The sequence below is a fragment of the Sciurus carolinensis genome, chromosome 1 (genome assembly GCF_902686445.1).
Source record: "Sciurus carolinensis chromosome 1, mSciCar1.2, whole genome shotgun sequence".
NCBI lineage: Eukaryota > Metazoa > Chordata > Mammalia > Rodentia > Sciuridae > Sciurus > Sciurus carolinensis.
In genome coordinates, this window is record NC_062213.1 from 20,604,998 (window position 1) to 20,620,434 (window position 15,437).

Genomic DNA, 15,437 nt, shown 5'->3' on the forward strand with positions numbered 1-15,437 from the left:
TCAGTTGCCCAGGTTTATCCAGCAAGCGGACAGCAGGGCTGAGTTTTGAACCCAGTATATCTAGTTCTAACACCTGTATCTGACCATAGCTGGAGGTTATTTTAAGGCATCTTGTTCTTTTTCCCTTATAGATGTTCCCTTTGTGCTTACTCAAAACAAGTGAATCCTTGTTGGGAGGTCCTTGCCCAGTTGAAGAAAACATTCTCAATTTCTCAGATACCCAACTTTGTCCTCAGCAAGCACCCCAGTGGCAGGAGCAGCTGATTTTGCACACCAGACCAGACCCTGCCACGTGGGAGACCAGTATGAAGGTGGATGCTACAGTTTCATTTACCCCTCATAGTATTTCCAAATCCTGGACAGATGAAGCTTTTATTCCAAGGCCCTGGATCAGCTGGCTTCAGGCTTTTATAACTTCAACTCTGTTTCAACTCAGTTACTGGCTGGTGTCTGATTTCACATTAAAATCATTTTTTGCTTTTACACAAATTTATTGTGTGCTGCATCTTCCCATATGTGCCTATCCTTTAAGAGCTTTGAGTGAGAGCAAATTCCTAAAATACTCATCACATTCCTCCATGAAGCCCCTTCCAACAATATGTTCATGTGTTTGTTTGTGTGTGTTAACTCAGTGGCTATTTTCCCATGCCCCATATGTGCAGGTCAAATGGCCACGTACAATTCTCCCACTAAGCCTGGACAGGATTTCTCAACCTCAGTACTATTGACACTTGGACTAGATGCTTCTTTATTTGGGAGCAGAGAGTACTGTGAGGGTAGAATGTTTAGCAGTACCTACCAAATGCCAGTAGCACATCCCTATACCCCCAGCCATGATGATCAAAAATGCCCCCACTGGGGGCAAATTGCATCAATCGAGAACCACCAATCAAAACCAAACGTATTTGTACTCAGAAAACCTGATAAATATTTATAAAATGATCCAAAGAATAAGTTGGGAAAGATACCTTGCAAATTAACACAGGCTTCTAGCCTAAAGCAAAGAGCGAGAGAAAGAGAGGGAGACCCAAAGAATCAATATGAAGCAGGCCAGTATATGAACATTATAGCCTTTCTACTTTATTTTCATTGATCATAAAAGTGCTTGTCTGGAGAAACTTGAGGTGAGACCATTTTAGTTGTATAGGCCCCATGACTATAGCTCCTTATAATTCGTTGAACATAACAGAAGAGGTTGAAAATTAATACAGGGGCCAGAGCAACATCTCAGGTTAATCTCACCATTATATCAATACTCATGGAGTGTTCAAAGGCAGAAAGCATTTTGTAATAGCTCAAAGAATGTTTCCAAAATATTCCTGCCAAGTTAAGAATAATTGGAGAAACACTTTCTGCTGATCAACCAGAGTTCTGAAGGCCCAGGTCTAGAAAATTGGAAAAAATCTTTATAATAGGCTTTCAGTTTCCAGCTTAAACTTCCCTGAACATGCTCAATGTACAGAGATGACACTGAATGGTGGTCACGGTCTCCTGTTCACAGGCAGATGGGTAAGGGCACAATCTCCCCCTATTTGCCTCATTCTTCTGCCTTCAAGATATAATGATGTAGGAGGCAGAGGGCAGGGCAATCTAGCAGTTGGCTCAGAGACTGCTGTCAAAGCATCTCTCTGCTTTGATGAGTTTTATCCCCCTACTTTCCAGAATAAGAAGACTGAGAATTTGATCAATGATATTCTTCCAACTAATCTGAGACAGAAGAAAAAAAATCAAAATTAGAGATTTCAAATGTTTAGAGCTTTCACATCCATCGATCCATAAAGCTTCCTATTCCTAGAGAATGAAGGTTTCTTAGGCCTCTTCCTTGTCTAGGCTGTGAGTAGGTCAGGTGTACATCATTACTGTGCCAGGTAGCTTTCTGTGAGGTTATAGCTTCACCCTTCCGATAATATCTGCCTAAACACTGCCCATGTTAGAAAAAGCTTTATTTCTGAAAAACAGGTAAGAGGTTCTTCCTACTTATTTTTTAAAAATATTTTTAGTTTTAGATGGACACGATACCTTTATTCATTTATTAATTTATTTACGTGGCTGAGAATCGAACCCAGTGCCTTTTCTGGCTGAAAACTGGAGTTAGGCAAGTACTCTACCACTGAGCCACAAACCCAGCCCATATTCCTAATTCTTTAAAACATAAAATCAAGCGGTTATAGAAACAGAACCAAAAAAATTATCTTAAAATATACTTTAGATCCCTGCTCCTGGGGCTGAGCATTACTTACCACTGACAGGTTTGTAGACAATCCTATAGCCTTTCACAGGGGCAGATGGAGGATCCCACGTGATGCGCAACCGGTTATACCATTCTTCTGAGACCCTTAAGTTTTGGGGACCAGAGGAAGGCACTGAACAGGAAAGAAAAGGAGAAACAGAAATTCAGTGAAGTTTCCTTCTTTAGGACCTATGCTGTTGTCAACAAAAACTAAGATATCATCCCACAGGGTTAAAGACACAAGGGCGAAGGGTCAAAACACACTGGCAGGAAGCCTTTGAATCTGCGGTTGCTTTAAATATTAAATATATGGAAAATCACTTTTGTGAGGAAACAGTTCTGTCTGAAATTCAGAAATTCATTCAATATCATGCCGGTTCCCTTTTCCTCAGTTAATCTGAAGTAAAATCAAGTTGGAGAGTGTTATTAAAATTTACTATCTACACAGTGCTCTCTGCTCCACATATATCAAAATGATATTGAGGATGCTGCTCACACAATGTAAATAATTATTATTCTTGGAGGCAAAAGTCTGATGATTTCTTTGTTTTACTATTCATATTGCCTACATTGTTTGAAATTCTCTATCATTGTTTATCAATTTTTATAAGTCATAAGTGCAGGAGCTCTAATATGCATCTTGATAGTATATTATTTCATTGTTGATAGAACATAATTGTTGTACTGACTACTCTTAAAATATGTGGACCATTTACTCACACTCTGAAATAATTTTACTATCAAGAAATTGCTACATGTAATGGTACTTTTGTAATGAGATTTAAGTCATGTTTCTACAGTAATTGTCTATTTTAGTCTTTATTTGTGAGGTAAATACGGCTTGATTTGTCTTTTTTTAATTTTAAATTTTATTTGTTCTAATTAGTTGTACATGACAGTAGAATACATTTAGACATTTTGACAGATCACACATAAATAGAGTGCAATCTCTCATTTTTCTGATTGTTGTTTAAGTCTGTGGGTTCCAAATATTTATTTAGCAGCAAAATACAAAAACATAGTAAAAATCCCAATGTGTAGGTCAAATGCAGATGTCACTATAGGGCATCTTGACACATATGACATATCCAGTGTAGATGATGGATATCCACACTGTGGGTACAACGTAACCAGTGGAGACAATGCACCCAATGATCCAATGTAGGAGACCAAATCCAGATGCTGGTCCTGGCAAAAGTGGAGAGCCATTACTGCTCTCCTCTTCCCATTGCCCTCTCTCCTTCCACATGACCCCTCAGGGGAAATAAATACAGAAGGTCACAACACTCTAGGTGATCTTTAGCAAAATACGCCCGGTTGGATGAAGTCTAGGTGGAGGCACAAAGCACAGACACAGGGATGAGGGACAGATGCTAATGCTGTTAAGTGGGGCGGTGATAGCTATTTGCCCAGCTGAGTAGAACGAGGACTCTGGGCTGAAGAATTTTAATGACTTGCAGAGACTCGGTTAGAAAAAAAGCCACACTCAGGTGCTCCAGGCACAGAATTCAGTCTCTGACAGGACTCTGCACTTGATCCTGTGTAACTACTTAGTATTCATGATGGACTAAAGATGGTCATAGATTTTTTTTGATCCTCTTTCCATTGAGAAGTGGAGGCCACAGCTCTCTCTTTGGATCTGGGAGGGCTTTATGACTACCTTGACCAATACACTGCAATGCAAGTGACACTTGTTCCAGGCAGTCACTTGAACTAGTCCAGCAGTCTCCACTTCCTGCCTCTTGGATATCTTGTTCTTAGAGTCCTGAGTTGCCATTTAGGAAAGATGGCCATTTTGGTGGAAGAACCACATGGAGAGGCTCTGACACTATTGGAGAGAGAGAACTGAGTGGAGTTGTCCCCACTAAGATGCTAGGTTAATAAGTAAAGTTGTCATGGACCTTCCAGACCAATGCATCCACCAAGTGAATACCACTGGGTGATGTTAATTGATACTTGTGGAGCTGCCTAATTTCCTAATTCATACAATTAATTATCAAAAGGTCACTGTTGGAAACCATCATGCCCTACATTAGTCTTCATGCAAGTATAGATATTCACTACAGTGATGGAGACAACCAAGACTTGGGAGTATTTTAACCAAGAGTTTTCACACCCATTCCTCATTTAATTATTAGGGTCAATTCATCTCAACTACTTCACGATGTCTCCTCCATGCCATACACGGTTGTGGAAGCTTCACAGGCAGAAGTGAAAGGCATGGATGAGCTCCGAGGCTCTCGTGATGCCTGCCTTCCAGAGATGGGAGGTGGACAGTGAAGAAATCCATGAACAAAACAGAGAACACGAGGCAGTAACTAGTGCCATGGCATGATTGAAAAAAAAAGGCCAACAACAACAACAACAACAAAAAAAAAAAACCCAGGACAACATCACAGAGTGGAAACTAGTTTGCATGGAATGTTCCAGAAAGGCTGGGGCAGGGATGGGGGCAGGTTTGATATTGAACTGAAAGCAGGTTCGATATTGAACTGAAACCATAGTGAAAAGGTAAAAGCAGACTTGGCAATTTCTGGGAAAGGATGCTCCACAGGGAAGGACTGACTAGTTACAGCCTAACACTGGAACAGCATAGAGTCCAAGGCCGGGCAGGAAGTGGGCTAGAGCTTGGACTTGTGAGGAGGTGAGATCAAAGAGATGGGCAGGATCCAGCCCATACAGGTGTGTAGAGCCATGGGAAGGACAGTGGATTTATCCTGAGAACAGTGGGTGAATGAGAGTACATTTTGGTGAATCCTCAGGGCTTGTGATGAGTCAGATGCTGAAGGACAAAGATTGTTTTTCAAGTCTTAGTTTTCATAGAAAAGAAAACTTAAGCCCAGAGCTGTTGAGCAACTTGCCCAATGCAAGACAGCTTGTGTGTGAAGACGAGATTCAAACGCAGATTTTCTGTTTCCCAATCACTTTTGCTCTTCTCATTTCACTATACTGTGTCTCTCAGGGTTCATTAACATTTCCAATGTATGAGTCGGTTCATATCTAAAAGGAGAAAACTTCACTTACAGGTTCTTCCAGGGGCAGAGACGCTGACACCTTCTCCGTCAGTGTAGATAGGAGTCACTGTGACCTTGTACTCAGTATCCGGAAGGAGAGGCTTCAGAAGGAGGTTGTTCTGGCTCCCGGGCACCATAACCTGAACAGAAAAGCAGAGACCATTGTCCTAGTAAGACATCCTGTTCCCACTGACCTACTAATGGAGACATTTAGAAATCATCAGAGACTGTAGACACTCTGAGATTGTCAGAGCAGGGGACATGCTGAGGGCATGGTGGAAAAAGAAAGGGCGTGCGTGCAAGAGCATTTCTGTGACATTCCCCTTCCCAGTTACCTTTAGTCTACACCCACAGATACAGAAGGTTCAAACTCAAAGCTCTTAAGCTCTAAGGAATATTCTTCTCTCAACATCTCAGCATTTGTGGTCTTCAGAAGACAGAATAATGGCCTATTTGCCTAGCAGGTGTTTATGGATTAGGAGTGTTCCTTTTATAACTCAGGCTGCTGCTTATCGGTTTGGGTTCAACTTAAGTATCCTCTTGCAAATTCAGCCTCCCCTGCTTTCCTGCTTCAGAGATAACCTGACCCCAGCATTTTGTTCTTTCAATTAGAAAGAATGGATGCTAGCCAAGAGCAACAGAGCCATGCATGGGAGCCAAGTTTTCCAAGTTGAAACATATTTACCAGCAACACTAAAAAATGCTGCAACGTTTTTTATTTCCAAAGGGAGTCGTCTTCCTCAATCTGCAATCACGATCCCTCTGTCTCTAAGAAGGTGCCAAAAACAGAAATGCAGCACCAGGGTCAACTGCTGAAGTGTGAGTGCAACATACCATGGAGCACAGCAGTGCAAACCTGGCATCCCTAAGAACCTAGTGTGGGCCAGAAAACCCACATGTGCTCAATGCCGAAACTACAAAACTTGCAGCCTGCGCTCTAATAGTTAGATGCTGGCACATCTCTGGACCATTTAAGGAAAATAATCAGGCCTGGAAAAAATGCTAAGATGTAAGAACTAACCCAAATGGGTTGAAGGGAGTCACAAGACCAGAACAGCTGGAGAGACTTTTCCATTCAAGGGCTGGGTGAAATGCCAGCAGGCAAAGGGCGGTGCTGTCTACTTCTGGATGAAGGAAGGAACCTATAAATCATGGAATAAGCCTTAGAAAGCCTCCAGTTGAACCCAGAAAGCAGCTGTTGCTAAGATATTGCTAAGCTCTAAAAAGCAATGTTTTTAATATGAAAAGGGAAGTCTGAATTAGGTGATTTTATATTAGATTAATATAAATCCATTCCTCATAGGAAGGGGCATTGAAAGGTACCAAGTTGCATTGATGTGTGTATGTGGGGTTCTGGGAAGGAGCAATGAAAAAGAGGGGCTCTGCTTTATTCTAAAGTCAGACAACCCTGGCATTAAGGACTTTAAGGAAGAATTGTGACTGTGGTGCCCTGACTTGTATTACTCTGTCAGTGTAACTTCCTTAGGGGTGTTTCTCTTAAATATAACTCTTTTGGAGCACAGAGCCAGGGCTTTCATTCCAAGCTGTCTGTCTAGCAAACCACCCATGTGGATGCTCCTTAAATAAGGTCATCTTTCATACTGAAAAACACATGACCTTGCAACCAATCAAGTTCAGCCTGTGGTGTATTGAAAAGTGGTGTGATGGTTTTGGAGAACTTATCTAGCTTGCCAGGAAGTAGCTGCTGTGACTTATAACAATAGCTCTCACTTACCTACCTAGAAACATATGCTATTCAAGAATTTGAATACAGTTATTCACGTAATCTTTATCACCACCTTTGGAGGTAAGGGGTGTCATTACATTCATTTACATAAGGGGAAACTGAAGCCCACCCAGTCAAACTGAAATGCCAGGATCTAGTCCACACCTTGCTTCAGTCTTGGCTCCCTACTCCACACAAGGCTATTGCTTTAAACTTTTTACCCTCATGATATTCATTCCTAACAGTAAAATGGAAATTTCTGGAGTATGCACATTTCTTCCTGTTTGGCCTCTGCTTGTTTAGGCAAAGTGGAGTTATATATATATATATGCCTGTACTAACAATAAGTGTGGCAGGTCATAGCAGATGGTGGTTTTGTTTCTAAAACTAATCTATAAAAGATGCTCATAGTTAAACATAATGAAAACATTACAGTAAACTTCATGTTTTTCATTTTTGCAGAAATGCAACTTCATTTCTGGTTCCATTACTACGCAAATTTCTTTAGAGCAGCCTGGACCACAGGCAGCAAGTTGTTGCCTGAGGTAGAAAGAGAATCCCCTATATCTCACTGTTGTCCCACCTTACAAAGTTGTGTTTTTAGACAATGGTTCTCCAACTCCCTGTGATTAAAGACTAAGAGGTAATGGTGGTATTGTTGTTTTAATTCCAATCCACTGTAGACCAATATCTGTATAAAATACACTGACACCAATTTGCTAGAAAAGTGATCATGATTTTGTTCTTGGATTGTTGCAGCAATATCAAATGGCTATCCACATTTTTAAAAACTTAACCTTAAATCTGGACTTATCATGTAGGAAACCAAGCCCCATTTTGAGTAGTTCAACTCAAGAAAATGCCTTACAACTGAGAATTCAGGTCACAGTTAATGCTTTTGACACCTAGGCTCTACAGAGTCCAGTATCAAGACCAGTTTTTTTTTTTTTTAAATAAATAAATAAGAGCTCTCCCTGCTCTAACACAATTGAGGCAATGTCACAGTCACTTCTTCCAATTTCAAAGCAGAGTTGAAAGTCAATCCTTATGAAATATTGGCAGGCAGTTTTATTTCTAAGAGTTCAAATTTTTTTCTTGAAAGTATCCAGTAGATTTGATTACACCTAGAAAGTGTATAAATAATTTATATATCTTAACTGGTAAATTTAATTACCCTGTTTTCTTTGGTTTGCAATACTATATACCGGTATTATTCTCCAAAACTCTTATTCTTTCCTCATATAATCATTGTTTATAGTTAAGGAAAATTTGGAAACCTGTTAAGAGTCATGCCTCTTCACTGGACCCATTTCCTTTTGCTTTCATAATATGTGTTAGTCATCTGTCTTTCCCTGCAGTCACCATTAGTTGAAGATACCATTTGGTCTGTGGACCTTTGGCATAGCTCCACATCTGATGGTCCTACCTTAGCTTCATAATCTCAACTTAGATGCACCCCACTTTCTATTTCTAGTAATAATACTAATACATTTATATAGCACTAACACTTGAAGAAACATAAGTTCTTGATTGATCCTCAGGTGAGACCCTAATTAAGAAAGTGCGTGTAAGTTGTCTGTGCAAATCCAGTGTAATTAAAATGCACCAACGAGATGGATGTTTAACGAATTCTACAGTACATTTTTTAATACAGCAAAAGCAAAATACAAAAACAAATACATCTGCATAGTAAATAACCACTACCAAATGTATCAATATTTTTCATTTTTATTAAAGGTTTGTTTAACTGGTGCAGACTAACACTTTGATCGTTTTCCCCCTTCATGAAGGTGTCCAAGTGTTTCAAAAATAAACAGAACTAAATGAAAGAAACTAGCAAAGGGAAAATCATCTAGAAACAACCCAAAGTAAATATTATTATTATTTTACCTTGGCTTGTGTAGCTCACAAGTGCATGTGTGAGATTAAATTGTTATTGTTTCCCAATTAGGAGGAATAATTCACCAAGAAGCTAATGTGTTTCTTGGAAAGAGTAAGAAAAATCCACAAAAACAAAACAAAACAAAACAAAAAAAATAGCCCATAGGCTGGGAAGTTTCTATGGCTCTCCCTCTTAGGAACTGAACTATGATAGGAGAACAATGATAGGAAAAATAAAACACTCCAAATTATAACATTAACTGCCATACTTAGGTACATGTTTTAAAATGTACTTAAGTCATGAATCATTTGAAATGTATGATGAGAGTGGATTTTCTTTGTGTCCATTAACTTTCCACAAGTACCCCCAGACCAATTTCATGGATCTTCTGGCTTAGACAGGGTTCTTGTTGAGGTCACCATTGTGCCCTATAAGGTTTCCTCTATCTGTTAGAGTGCTCTCCTGAAAGAATTTTGAGCTCAAATAATTGTTTACATATCCACATAAATAAAAATGATTTTCCAACCAAGATTTTTTAAGTAAGAAAGGGAATGAAAGAATAATGCTATTCTTGAGCAGTGATGGATTTTGAAAATTTCTTTCTTAGAGTGTCAAAAACAATGCAGCACAGGACCAAAAGTTCAATTAATGAAGCTCACTAAATCATATTGCATGATGAAAAAGACAAACTTCTTCTGGCTGAAAACTGGAGCTATCTGGTTCCTAGACCCACATCTACAGAACAATTTCAAGTTAAGTACTATGACATAAATTAAGAAAACATGGGGAGGCCAAGATAAAGAGGGTGACAGGTTTACCATATAAAAAAAAAGAAATAAAGATAGATCAACTTAAAGAAAACACAACATATAAAAATCTAAATCCCTGAGGAGAGACACCCAAGATTAAGAATATACAAGAAATGACTGTAAATCTGCTTGAAATGAATTGGTATCAATAAAATAAAAAGTAACTATTTGTTAAACAGATGACATTTTGTTAGAAATACATCAACTAAGAAAGAAGACCGTTCATGTGCATTTTGTTTTAAAAGTTTTTTATCAGATTGCCAAGGGCAAAAAAGTTAAATTCCTGTCTTACATTTTATCTACCTATCTACCTACAGATATAAGTATGTGATGGGCCTTTTATGACCCAATTTTGGTGTTCTAAGTAGTCAAGGCAGCAGAAGCAATGTTAGAAACAAGATTCAGAGGTTTTATAGTTCCATTGTATATGGAACAAATTTTGAAGATAGAAAGGTTATCAGGAAACCAGCAGTAAAGTTTGGGTTGACAAAGAACATTAGTTTCTGGAGATGGTAGAGTCACCAAGCAATGAGCAGTAAATCTTGCATTAGTTCCTGGAGATTGCCTCATTAGTTCTGTTAGGAAAGTCTGTGGAGTTTCTATTTAGCTGTATTTATACAGACCGTTCCTACCACTTCTTCTGCAGGGTCCCCTTGCGCTGTCAGGTAGGTCACCCTAAACTGCTCCACATTGCTGTCAGAAATGTCCCATTTTACCCGCAGACTAGAAGTGGTTTCATCATCTACAACCAGGTTTCTGATTCCTGTCTGGAAAGCTGGAATAAACACAAGGGAGGATTAAAGAATTTTCAACCGGTTGTATTCCAAAATGAGCCATGGAGATTATTTGTGGAGTGGCAAAGAGCATCATTTAAGACAGCTCTATGATACAGATCCACATGAAGCAAGAACAGCTGCACTTCAGTGGTTAATGGGAAGTCAAGATACCTACAGGTACAAAGGAGCATGGGTTTAGAGACATGTACAAGGTGAGGTCACGGACTACTCCCGATTATCAGCCCTGCATACACACTGTTCAGTAGACCCTGGGGTAATCTCCTGGACTAAAAATTCAGCCCATGAGCCCAAAGGGAAGCATGGTCATAAGCAAGTCACACGACTGCTGTGTTGGAGAAGTGGTTAAGTGGAATCAGATCTCATCACCCTTCATGTGCAATCAACATCCAACACACATTCCATCTACGTGTCCCCCAATTCTGTTTTAACACTTGTCACTCAAGAACAACTCTTCCACCCAGGGTGCCTCTATCCTTTCAGTTCACGCAGTTATTATCTTTTTTTCTCTGACATTTGTCCAAACTCCCCCACCAGTGTTCTCATCTCTGGTGGTGCCTGCTCCTTCATTTGTCCAATTGCTTTTCTCCTTTCTCCCTTCTACCCTGACTGCCTTTCTTCCTGTCCATCTCTACTGCATCTTCTTTCTCTTCATTCATTCACTCACTCATTCTGAAAACGTTCATTGCATTCCTCCAGTGTGTCCGACTGCGTTAGGTCTTTGAGATACACAGTGACATAACCTTGACAAAAGCAGTGAGAATGTCGCAGAGGAGGTAAAAGATGGACATTTACATGGCAAAACTAGGGCAGGATACCAAGTAGTGGGGATGGGAGAGAAGTCCTCAATTCAGGACAAGGAATTCTGGATGACAGGAAAAAATGGGGAAAGAGTAGGAAATACAGTTGAGGACAGGAACGGAAGCAGGAACTATCAGGAAAGATCTTGGATGAGGGCTCAGTAGAGATTAGTTGAAGAGGAAATGAATGAATGAGTGAATGAATGGGTAATGGTGAACCACTGACATGAATTTATATGTCACCTATTCAACTCTGACAACTAGGTGGGAGGTGTATTGCCATGGAGATAGAGTTAAGCTGGGAGAGGAAATAGCTGGTGGAGGAAGAACAATAGACCAGCCAAAAATCAGTTACCCACAAAAATGCACGAAACCATGACATGCATAATTCTCAACAGAGCAATAGGACGTGCCTTAGAGATTAAAAGGAGGGCAAAGACCCCCAGGGATGTTACTACATTTACATGCTCCATAAGGTGAATGGGAATCTAAGACAAAGATGGAAAAGGCAGAGATGTAGCAGTGAAGCTGGTGGACTAAATGGCTGGAGTTAAACAGTAAAGAAAATATTGAGAGTTGGAGTGGCGTGACATGTGAACTGGTTTGCCAGAGAAGAAAAGGAGCAGCAACTCTTTCCCAATTATAAAATAAATTAAACTGGGAAATGTAACTTCTGTGTGGGAAAATGGGCTCCTGTGAGTCCTTACCTGAAGTCACAGGTCTGGTAGGTTCTATGGTTGTGGCTGCTTCTGTCCAAAAACTATCAACTAAAAAACAAACAAACAAAAATTCATTATTTTAAAATTTTGTAATGATAATACCTCGATAAATTTGCAAAAATCACTTAATAGCTTTTGAAGAAAATTTCATCTCCATTATCTTACTTTCTTCCCACAAGAAGCTTGACTACGGTTGGAAGACAAGAAAAGTGAGTTCAAGTAAAGCAGGCACATCTGTTCCATGAATAAGGAAACCAAAGCCCAAAGAGGCTGGTTTTGCATCACAGATACCAGACTTCATATAAACATCAGAGTTACATCCACAAAATTATGAAACCTCCCAATTATTTTGAAATAGAGGCATAGCCATGATAATTAAAGGAAATTAAACAGTGTTGCGAGACCAAGTTGTGAAAAGGTTGCCAAACAAGACCACCAAGGAGAGCAATGTGCTCAGGCAAGAAGTGCACTGTCTCTTTCCTGTATCCTCCCTGGGTCTACCGAGGAATGGAGCATCAAGGAGGAGCTTTGCACTCAAGCAGATCAACACACCCCTCCACCAGGGGCTGGGATACTGGCTTCCAGGTCTCCACAGCTCTAGGAATTGCCTGGCTAAGGTTCAGTGCAACACCAGTGACTGGTGATATGGGGGTACAAAGGCCCAGCTCCTCTGCCACAATTTGGGGCAATTCAAAAGAGCGATTCCAACCTTAGAGCTGCTAACAGAATTAGCAGAGGGCTCAGTTTCAGCTTCTCCCTATTCCCTATCTGACAGTTTTCAGTTTCTTACATAAGTGTCTCCTAACTGCCCTCTTCAATAAACCCTCTGGATGCAATTTTCTGTCTCAAAATCTGATTCCAGAAAACCCTGTCTAAGATAATTTAATATGCAGTTAATACCTCACATTTTTAAAACGAAGGAATAAATCAATCAATGAGTGAATTTTGTACAAAACTCTTGGAACCATGATCAACTTGGAAAATTCCAGAAACTCTTGGACCTGTTAACCATAGGTATATTTATTTGCCAATTTCTTCATTTAAAAATTATTCCATCCTTTCTTCTACCCACCCACCCATTCACTCATGCATCCATCCAATGAATATTTATTGCACAGGGAAAACAAACCAACTATTGTGCTAAGTATGGAGAATATAATAATGTACAAGACAGATATGATCCCTGTCCCCATGGTGATGAGAATTTAGGATGTTAAGATTCTTCACATGTCAGTTTCATGGAAGGTAGAGATATATGGAGAATTCTGAAGAACAAAGAATAATTGAAGTCTATGTAGTCAGGGACAAGGCTGACGGAGGGGGAGCTGGGCGGAGTGAAGGGAGGGCCAGTGTGGATAGTGGGGGCTGCTGAAGTCTGACTTGCCCAGAACAAGACTTACGTGTGGTCCCAACAGCAGTCACCACCTCACTCTCACTTCCATCGTCAAGTACGGCCAACAGTGAGACTTCATATTCAGTGCCAGGTTCCAGACCCTCAATAACGTATGAGTCCTGCTCTTCCTTTAGGTCAACCTGAAAAGTAGATGGCCTTCAGTAATCAGGTTTAGTTGAATTACAAAGAGGGAAAAGAAACTTTTTTTTAAAAAGGGAAAAGGAAAAATGTCATTCTGAGTGTAATCAAGAAAGACTGAAGCATAACGAACGCCAAGGCTTCTGAAATCAACTTTAAAGTCCAACTAGAGACCTTATTTCTTTCAATTCCCTCACTAAATAAATTATTCCTATTACAAAGGTGGTACTCTGAAGTTTTATTGCATGGTATGTATGAGAGTAAAAGAATCTAAAAATACATAAGATACATAACTGAAGCCCTGGTGACAATGCATTTGAGTCTTAGAAAAATAATATGATTTGACCTTTATGAAACACCATGCCTTGCACAATATTAAAGACTTCTGGAATTCCTAATCTACTTTAAAATTGAAGAACAACTCCAGTGCAGCAGAGAACATGCTCCAGATCAATTTTCATCATTTTCAGATGACTTACCTCTTCGGTCTTCCCGCCATAGACTGGAATCCACATCAACTTGTGTTGCCCTTCCTCAGCAGAGAGGGGATGCCACGTCACTCGAAAGCTGTCTGTCTTCACCTCATCAATTTCCAAGTATTGCTGGGCTGGAACTTCCTCTGTAAGCACAGGGAGATTTTGTTAGGGAAATGAAAGGGCAAGAAAGCCAAAACTCAAGCAGCTCCCAGGGGCTGTGGGAAGAAAAGACTCCATGAGGAATCTTTGGCTTTTGGAAAACCACAGAAGAAGGAGAGGCAGCACCCATCAGTCCAGTGGGGCATTAAATTACTATTCCAGCATCTGCCAACAGCATAATTAAGAAAACCATGGAAATAACAAAATTTTAACTTTTCTCCCAGTAATTCCAGAACTCTTAGTTTATTTGTTTCTTTTAAGTGTGAAAAAATTAAAATGCCATATTCTTAATTTATAAAGATATTATCTTCCCTGCATTTTGAGGAAATTAACAAAACGGTGCCCCAGAGATTGGAGAAGTGCTCCCTTTTAGGTTTTTTGCTTCAGTGGTTAGATCATTCGCTGGAACTAAATTCTGGGAAAGAACCTTCGTCCTTCTAATGTGTACACAGGGATGTCATCAGAAGTGAAATGTGATGTCTCAGACCTTCCAGTGCATTGCAGCTTACACACTTTGGGGATGTACAGTGAAAGCAAAACATCCAACTACACCCAAAATAAAATTCCAAGTCATTGGTTTTAGTATTTCAAATGAGGGATTTTGAAACTCTAATAGGACATGAGGAAAATTCCAACCAGAGTTGACCTCACAAGACTTTGTGAAATTATTGCATCTTTCTGTAAACATTTCTAAATCAATACTCTCGTTTCTCTCTAAACTACCTGTCTTTTCATCAATAGAGAACTAAATTTGTTTCTGAGTGCAATTGACAAAATCAGAAGGCAAACAACACAACTGTAGCACCAAGAGGCAAAAAGTTTTATGTTCGTTGGGCAACTACTGGGTAAATATGGAAAAGGAAAATAATGTATGCATGCCTTCTATTGAAGTATAGTATTTAAAACATTCTTTGTTGTATTAAGATTTTTAGGTTCCGTGAAAACACAAAAATAGCTGTAATGATGCATTAGGTTAAGTAATAAGAAATTTCCATTTTTCATTGGCCAAAAATGATCCGATATCAATATTTGGAAGTGCAACTTAAGACACACACATGAATGGAAGAAGGAAGCAAAAAGTTTACATCAATGAAGAAAAGAAAAAGGTGTGAGGTTAGAATAAGAACAATGTACATGCTTTTTAAAACTTAGCTATTCTGAAGGTAGATCAACTTCTCTCTCTTTTCCTTGCTCAGGTTTGAAACCATTAGTCAGTACATATGTTAGTTATGAAATTGTTCATTTGTTAATAATACTTTAAAAAAATTAAAATGCCATATCTTTAAAATCACAAGTG

The 15,437-nt window shown here is 39.5% G+C and overlaps 1 protein-coding gene across 4 annotated transcripts in view; it reads right to left on the minus strand.

The window, feature by feature from the left end:
• Positions 1-15,437, minus strand: part of Col14a1 (collagen type XIV alpha 1 chain) — a 213,879-nt gene that overhangs the window by 102,556 nt on the left and 95,886 nt on the right. For 3 of the 4 annotated variants that reach the window (XM_047519058.1, XM_047519081.1, XM_047519073.1), the window contains exons 16-21: positions 13,985-14,124; positions 13,375-13,507; positions 11,963-12,022; positions 10,285-10,436; positions 5,255-5,384; positions 2,241-2,363 (exon numbers count right to left, since the gene is read on the minus strand). In XM_047519058.1, coding sequence (XP_047375014.1) covers positions 2,241-2,363; positions 5,255-5,384; positions 10,285-10,436; positions 11,963-12,022; positions 13,375-13,507; positions 13,985-14,124 — 738 coding nt within the window. The remainder of the gene's footprint in view (positions 1-2,240; positions 2,364-5,254; positions 5,385-10,284; positions 10,437-11,962; positions 12,023-13,374; positions 13,508-13,984; positions 14,125-15,437) is intronic. The other variant, XM_047519065.1, reaches the window with a different exon arrangement.